The following is an 8645-nucleotide window of genomic DNA, read 5'->3' on the forward strand; positions in this document are numbered from 1 at the left end:
TCCTGACTCCAAGATCCCTCTCTGCCTCTGTGCTGCCGAGAGGGGCAGCCCCTAACCTATAACCATAATGCTGGTTCCCTCTCACCAGGTGCAGCACCCTGCACTTGTCCTTGTTGAACCGCATCCTGTTCAGATCCGCCCACTTCTCCAACCCGTCCAGGTCTGCCTGGATGCGGTCCCTGCCTGCTGGTGTATTCACTTTACCCCACAGCTTGGTGTCATCAGCAAACTTGAGCAGGGTGCTCTCCGCACCCTTGTCCAGGTTGCTGATGAAGATGTTGAATGGCACCGGTCCAAGGACCGAGCCCTGGGGGACTCCACTGTCCACACCCTCCCAGGTCGACATCGACCCGTCCACCACCACCCTCAGGGTGCGCCCCTGGAGCCAGTTTGCCACCTGTGTGACCGTGCATTCTTCCACGCCGCAGTCCTTCAGCTTACCCACCAGAATTGGGGGGGACGCCATGTCGAAGGCCTTCTGGAAGTCCAAGAAGACGACATCGACTTCCTCCTTCCCATCTAAGTTCTTTGTTACCTGGTCGTAGAAAAAGACCAGGTTAGTCGGGCAGGATCGGCCTGGCACGAACCCATGCTGGTTACCCCTCAACATCACTTCCCTTGCAGGGCTCTCACAGATGTGGCCCTTGATGATAATTTTTTCAAAGACCTTCCCCAGGATAGAAGTGAGGTTGACTGGCCTGTAGTTGCCAGGCTCTTCCTTCCTCCCCTTCTTGAAAACAGGGACCACATTGGCCCTTTTCCAGTCCTCAGGGACTTGGCCCGAGCACCAGGAGTCCTCGAACAGCCATGCCAATGGCTCCGCAATGACACCAGCCAATTCTCTCAGCACCCACGAATGAAGGTCATCTGGGCCCGCCAGCTTGGATACATCTGAGCCCTCCAGGTAATTCTTAACTAGGTCTGAACTAACAGTCGAGGGACTGGCATCTTTTCTGGGCCTCTCTACGCTATCACCCGAGAGCACCCCATTGTCAGCAGACAGGAACACAGAGGCAAAGAACTTGTTGAAGAGTTCGGCCTCCTCTCGCGCCTCCATCAGCAACTGCCCTGCCCTGCCCTGCCCCGTAGGGGTCCGATGTTACCCCGAGACTTCTTCTTGCTACCTATATACTTGAAGAAGGACTTTTTGTTATCCTTAATCCCAGAAGCTAATCTAAGCTCCAGTGCTGCTTTCGCCTTCCTCACCAAATCCCTACAAACTCAGGTCAGGGAGGTGTACTCCTCCTTTGTCCCTGCCCCCTGCTTCCACCACCAGTATGCTTTTTTCTTGGCCCTCAGGCCAGCCTGGATATCACGCTCAGCCATGAAGGTTTCTTGGACCCTTTTCCTGCCTTCCTGCGCAGAGGAATTGTATCCTGCTGCGCCCCAAGGTTAGCCTCCTTGAGGAAGGAACACCTTTCCTGGACCCCCATACTAGCTACCCCCAGGCTCCGAGTGCCTCCCTGACTACTGTCCTGAGCACATCGAAGTTGCACACTGGGGGCACGTGCGCTCCCTCCGGCGTCCTCAGTACAAATGCCTTGGCTAGCCAGTTAGCCCGGGTAATGAAACCAGCATCCTCTTCTAGAGCCTAAGCCAGTCATTATCAACAGATTCATAGTGGGATGTATGACAGGTTTTCCAGTATGGAGAGAAGACAGTTCCTTAAACTCTGAGCCTTTCTCTTTGTGAGCTTGATACTGAGCTCCATAATGCACATTGCCCCTACACAGCATATCCTTGCTCTGGCCAGTCCTCTGTTTCAGGCTTTATGCTCACTGGGGGTTGCCTAACATTTTCTGAACCAGTTTAAACACTCAGTAGCTTATCAAAGTGAACAGGCTCCTGTGTGTAAATTAACCCTATGATAACCTGAAAAAGAAGTTAAATTGAGCGTTGTTCCTAAGCTCCGTTTTGCACATCATTTGCTCTTCTGTTCTTTGGTCGCTGGACCACCATGTACGAAGGAGTTCAGCGTAAACACGAAATGGGGTTGATTATGTGGTTCTGTGATCTCACTAAACAGCATATTTGTAACTTCAGGCCAAAGAGTGGCTGCATAATTGAAGGTAGGTTTGCCCTGTTAGCACTTCGTTGCAAAAAGAAGGGGAATTCGATATGTAGTTGCACCCAGTCTCAGAATCCACTACAGTGAGAACTTCAAGTGTTACGTGACTTTGCAGTTCATGGCCGAGCTGGTATGGCCTGCATATACCTGGCACTGCCCATTTGCTGGGACTCAACAGCCTGAATTTTTTCCTTTCCTTAAATTTGAAACTAATGGGATGTTCCTTGAGCACTGCCAAAAGAGCAACACCGCTGATCCTCGCAAGCAGCTGTTCATGTTACAGCCTCCTCAGACTGCAAGGCCTGTGCTAAAAGCTGGAGCGACGCAAAAAGGCGGCTTTTCTGTTAGAAAACACCCCAATATTCCCTGTGAAGGCTTAACTATTCTTCTGCAATATGTAGCGCGTGTTGCAGGAGCATGGTTAAGCCTTCACAGGGTAGGCACGCTGTATTCAAATGCCTGGGCAACCTTCATTGTTACAACTATTCAAGTTTTCTGTCACCCAGATCTTATCTACCAAGCATTTGCTTCTACAAAGCTGTTAATAGTATATAGCAGTGTCACCAGTTACCCATTTAAGAGGAGTACAGTATGAAATACAGGGTAGGGCTAAAGAGTTTTAATGCCTTAAATTGGTTGATGCACTTAATCAATGAGTGGATAGCAGATGTTTCTTACAAGGTAAGCAAAAGACATCCAATTAGCTGCATAATTCAATGCCAGTCCTAAGTGAATTTGCATTCATCTGATACGCGTAAGTAGAGCTTGCTGTACAATCTGCAGCCCCCACTGGCCATGTAGGTGGGCAGTTCATCGCGTTTGCTACCCCTGCAATTTTGACTCGGTTGATTCCTGCTCGGCCTTCTTCTCCTTAAAGACTTAGAACTAGGATGCAGCAGCACATCTTTATCTTTAGTTTGTTTGAAAAACCTCGGGTGGTTTTGAAAAGGGTCTGGGTTGCTGAGCATACGACTAGCCAGATGCATTGCTCCTGGAAAACTAGCACATGCTTCATCAGTTTGACGGGCAGCATTTGTAGACAGCCTGCCAGTGCTTCAGAGACCTGTTTTTCAAGAAGCACAGATACAATGCAAAATATTAGGACCTGTCACAGTACAGGCCTCTGATTCATGTGACTGCCTTTATATCTACAGCAACATGTCACCACTGTGAGCCCCACATGTCTAAATCCATCGTGAAAAGCACTGTAGGAGCGATGGATAGAGAGCGAAATGTTGAAGGATTTCTGTTGTCATGTCAGCATGTCCAACTGATCGGTACCTATTCCTTGGTAAAAGGTTTCTTTGCTAGTAGTTGTATTCCAGTTGTATATGAAAGAGTGGACAGTGCCAAAACATATCCCTGCTGATTGATATCAAAGGCAACCTCGGCAAAATGGACTTTGTCAGCTGTACAGAATACATGGCAGTAAAATGACATAATTGCCATGCAACTTTACCATGTGTGCCATGCACTTTACCCCTATATAAAAACATCTAGAATTTGCAGCCACATGCCAGTCAAGCCTGGTAAAATCCACGTGCCATGTGGAGCATGATGCATGTTGGTAGGTTTTGTATCAAAATCAAGCCTTTCAGGGGCAGAAATGTCTCTAACGTGTTAAGATTTGTCATTCTGATGAAACAAATTTTCTTAAAATTCTGTCTGGAGAGGAGGAAAAATAAAAGCATAATGCCCTTTCATTTATTGGGTAGTACTTCAGGAGAGGACAAAGTAGCTATATAAAAAAACAAAAGTGTGTGTTGGGGAGGTGTTAAAACAAAAGTTTCATCTCCATCATAACAATAGCATAGTTCTGATTTTTGATATGGGGCATCCTGTGTTACATTTGTTTGAATGGGAATTCATTAAACTGACACCAAAAACCTGCATACTGAAAGCAGCAAAAGGGAAAATATATATTCAAATATAGCAGATTTCTGTATCTATGTTTTTACCTGTCTTCCTTAACAGCAGATCGCGGGAGAGACGCAGTAGGTCAGAGGGACCAAACTGCTACGCCCAAAAATCCAAACCTGAGCAGAGAACGAGACCCAGAGAGGCAGAGCCAGAGTAAAGAGAAAAAGAAACGGAGAGATTCACTGTCCCCGCCATCTTCAGCATATGAGCGAGGAACCAAGCGGCCAGATGACAGGCAAGTGGTCTTGTATCCCCCTGTCCTTTGAGGAGAGCATTGCTGATCTAGCAGAGGATGATTGAATGCTTTAAAGCTTCTCAGGGTAAAAGTTGCCAAATGAAAAAGAATGCATCTGATTTTTGAAAATATCTAGGAAAGAAAGGAAGGTCCTTAACTGGATGACAAAAAGTTATGTGGATATATTAGTAATGGACTGGAGAATGAGTCTTTTATTGTCCATGTGGGTTATTGTTGCAGCTGCATTTGACAAGATAACTTCCCAAGAGCAGTTTGCACGTGTATCAAATACACATTGGTTCACCTGTTAATTTTCCAGGACTTCATGGGAATGAGTTATACTAGTGGTATGAAAATCTGCACCCATCTTCACTGGAAATGGGGAATATTCCTGCACGTGGTCAAGTGTCAAAATGGACTCACCTGGAGGAGATATTGTGCTCTAATTACAATAGCATATGGTAGATCCCTGCATGCACATGACAAACGCAGAGTACTGGGAGCTAAAGCAGCGTCTTTAAATGAAGTAGATTCTAGGGACAAACAGATTCCTCAAAAGCACTTTTAGAAAAAAGAATGGGAAGCTATCCAGCAGCTGTATGGCAAAAACTGACCCAAGCAAATATTGTCATATAAAAAAGGCAGCAATGTTTTTCTCATCACCATTCCTTTCCCTTTTCCCTCCACAAAAAGCTTTGTTGCTTTTTTGTTTGCTCAAATAAAGTGGTTATTACGGCTTTAGAAAGCATTGTGGCAGCTCCGCGCTACCATCCTTTTCCTTGGGAGCATTTACTTGGCTCATTTCCCCAACACAGCTAATCCACAAATCAGCTTTGTCAGCATAAGGGAGATCAGAGATGTGCTGCTGTTCCTGGATTGTTTGCTATTTTATAGTGCTTTTTCAGCTTTTAAGGTTCTTTCTAAACATTAAGTAATCCTGCTAAATACCCTGCAATATAGGTAATCGGTATCTCCATATTACAGAGAAGCAAAACTTTTAAAATGAGAGGATAGAGCTTCTTCCAGCTGAAATCAGGTTTTCTGAAATGAATATCAAGTAGTTCCAATGACTGCACCTGCTCCTGAGCCCCTATGTAAACTTCTGCCACCTGATAAAAATAAGTTTATTTCAAAGTCTATTCAAATGAAACACCCAGGTAAGCAGAGGAGCTGGGTGGTCGCATTGGGAAAACAGTGACGTGATCTGTGCATTGAAGAAGCAAACCAAACTGAAGAAATAACAGTTCTTTTCCCCTCATTTGCAGTAATTGTGGGTGTTAACAGTCCAAAGGGAGTTTGGAGTTTCATGTGGTGCTGTCTGTCCAGGGGTACCATTCCTACATGTGATAGATGCTCCCTACCCAGAGGACTGTAATGACTACATAGATGAGACTAAGGGCAGGAGAAAAGAAATATGTTCCCATTTGCAACCCTGAGCAGGAGAGTTTAACTTATCCAGAATCACCCAGGAAGCCTGAGTTAGGAACTGAGCTGAGATCTTTTGAGGTTGCCTCCTGCTCCTCAACCCCACGGCCAGGAGTGGCTTGTTGCGAGGCATGCAGAAGTCATTCTAACAACTCCAGCACATGGTCTTTCTCCCAGGCCTCTAGCTCCTTCCTTTGCCTCCATCAAAACTAAATGAGAGTACATGCACACTTTATGCCGTTGCAATTAGGACTGTCCTGTGAAAGAAGTGGGTTTATGTAGGGATTGGGAATCGTGGCAGAGTACTGAAATGTGCTGCCTCCGTTCCACATTAGTCCTAGTAGGTTCCTTCTGGTGAATTGGCCAACGTGGCCATATTAGGAAGGGGAAAATATTCCCTGAATGACGAGAAATGGACAAAAGTATATCCCAGGTATTTCGTGTGGAATATATCCGTAAGAATAACATTAAATCAATTTGAAGAACAACCTTTAGTTTCATATGGGATCTTAGCCTTTCTTGTAGCACCTGAGCCTTGCTGGGATAACCTGAATTGGTGTTTTTAAGCTCCCATGTGCATGGCATTGTACAGGCACTTCTTTGGAGATGAAATGGCTCCTAATCTTAAGAGCAGACGTACTGCTGGAGATTGAAGGACCCAGCATGACAACTGGCAGGCTAGTTTGGGAAGTGAAGCCAAGTGGGTGAAGTTTTAAGCATGATAGTTATGCAGAACTGAGCAATGCATGGAGCTGATCAGATGTAGCAGAGACCAACAGAGTTAATAAATGTCTCGCATCAGTGTCAGGGCTGCTGGTTGCAGCTGTGTTGGTCTCAGGACATAGACAGATGAGGTTCTTTGGGTAAATCTGATATCTTTTTTATTAGACCAACTAAACTGGTTGGAAAAATTCTTCTTTGCAAGCTTTCTCTTTGCAAGCTTTTGGGTGCAAACACCCTTCTTCAGGCAGAGGAAGCATCACATCGGTATCGGGCGTTCTTGGAGTCAGGATAGAAGTCTTGTTTTATTCTTGCTAGTTGAAATGACATGCGTCCTTGTCAAAGCCCATTAAGGCATACAATATGGTGTGCAGAAACTGAGAAAAAAGTGACTCTTTATATCTGCTTCACATACACTGTTCTGAATAGCAGGCTAAAAGGATGCAGTCACTTTTCAACAGCAGTGAAAAATGTTTAGTAACACCAAACACTAGCCCAGATGTTAAGTTCTTCGAGGTAGGAGCCATGCCATATTTGTTCAAAGGCCATACCATGTTTCTGATGTTTTATAAATGGTAATAACTTGGAAGGAAAGGCTGAGGTTTTGTAGCTTTTTTGTTAAACGAGTATTTTAAGAGTAACTTGATCAATAGCCGGGCAGATCAGTCAAGGGTGTGTGGGGCTGGGTGGCTGTTTTTGGTGAAAGAAACAGCTGCACAGAAGTGGCACAGAGGTAGCAGGAGAGAAGGACGATCACCTGACGGGTATGGCTCGCGTACAGCATACAGGATGGCAATATTCTGTGAAGAGGTACGTGTTTGAAGAAGCTTCCTGTGCCCCCTAGGGCTATAAGTAGACAGGCATGTATTATATCTACAGTGCAGTAGAGTAGCATAGATTTGTGCCATATCAAGCTAAAAAAGTAGTTCAGTGGGATTAGAGGGACAAAGCTGATGTCCAAGTCAAAAGAACCAGCTCCCTTTGTGATTGCTGCATCCCGTGTAAGACCCAGAGACTATTTTGGTTAGTGGATGTATTAAATTTAGTATCTGTAATTACAAGTACTAACTTAATGCTCTGTAATCAGCACTACTGTGCAGTGGCGCTGGCACATGGTTTTTTTGTGCTATGAACATGCAGTAGACTAATTCTACTGCGCATTAGCATTGTTTTTGCTGGCCGTGCTAACGCGCAGTAGAATCGGTCTACTGTGCCTTTAGCGTCTTGTGTAGATGTGCCCAGGGACATCTGTTGTGTTTTAATGGAAGTGAAAGGAGTACATTTGAGAGCACAGGGGTAGAGGGACTAGAAATAGCATGATGGAAAAGGAAGGTTGGTGGGGTTGAGGTTGGGTTTTGGTGGCATGTGAAGCCGATGGAGGCAAGGAGTAGGGCAGAGGCAGATGCTTGGCTAGATTGACCAGCACAGAGAAAGATCGAAGTTTCCCATTAATTGAGTTCCTAAGTCCATGTTCATGTGAGCAAGCACTCATAGCTGCTCTTGGTATTTATGGAAACAAAAGAACAACTCTTTTGTGAGGTGTGTTTTTTGTCACAATACAGTATTGAGATGTAAATTGGGCACATCAGTATCAAGCTAGCTAGATTAAGAACAGATTGGGTGCTTGTAGTTACTCCCACAAAGCATTTTCCTTCATTGCTCCTTGTTTTCGCACACTTCTCAAAATATCCACCTTTGATCTGAAATTTTCCATCCTTTGGTGTGTGACCAAAGTTAACTTCTTCCTCCCAGTCTCCTGGAAAAATCTGGTTTGTGTTTCAGCTGTTTTTCCATTTCTGGGTGTAAAATGCTATTACTGTTTTCAAAAAAGAAAAATGTCTAGCTATGCTTTTAGACAGATCTGTGGTCTAGTAAACAGCATAACTTTTAACAAAAATCAGTTGCTTATAATTCCATTGTTCTTTAATAATGTCTGCAAAATAGGCTGGAGACTGGTATTCAGAAAGTGTGCTAAGGCTCTTAGTACATTAATGTCAGCTGCTGAGGAAAGCATGCACACAAAAGCCTTTTTTTTTTTTTCTTCGTACATAAGAAATGTCTGAATCTCTCCCTTTCCACCCTTGCATTGCTCCTAAAGTCAGCAGATACATTTTTTTCCTTTCTCCAAAAAAAAAAAAAAACCCCTGGGCCCTACTAGTTACAAAAAATATTAAGCAGAGCAGGTAATTTATAGGACATTTTGGCAAGTCAGTTATAATGGAATCTCAACCCAGCTTTCAGTACTATCTTGTTGACTGCCAGGGAAAGCTGTAACAC

At 44.6% G+C, this 8645-nt stretch overlaps 1 protein-coding gene across 2 annotated transcripts in view; it reads left to right on the top strand.

Annotated features, from left to right (window-relative positions):
- Nucleotides 1–8645, top strand: part of SETD2 (SET domain containing 2) — a 162393-nt gene that overhangs the window by 103031 nt on the left and 50717 nt on the right. Inside the window, exon 14 of one of the 2 annotated variants that reach the window (XM_019508021.1) lies at nt 4046–4223. In XM_019508021.1, the coding sequence (XP_019363566.1) occupies nt 4046–4223 (178 nt within the window). Of the gene's footprint in view, nt 1–4042; nt 4224–8645 lie in introns of both variants that reach the window. The other variant, XM_019508020.1, reaches the window with a different exon arrangement.

This window comes from Gavialis gangeticus, unplaced genomic scaffold, assembly GCF_001723915.1.
Source record: "Gavialis gangeticus isolate Ggan-Ray unplaced genomic scaffold, GavGan_comp1, whole genome shotgun sequence".
In the NCBI taxonomy this organism is placed as follows: Eukaryota; Metazoa; Chordata; order Crocodylia; family Gavialidae; genus Gavialis; species Gavialis gangeticus.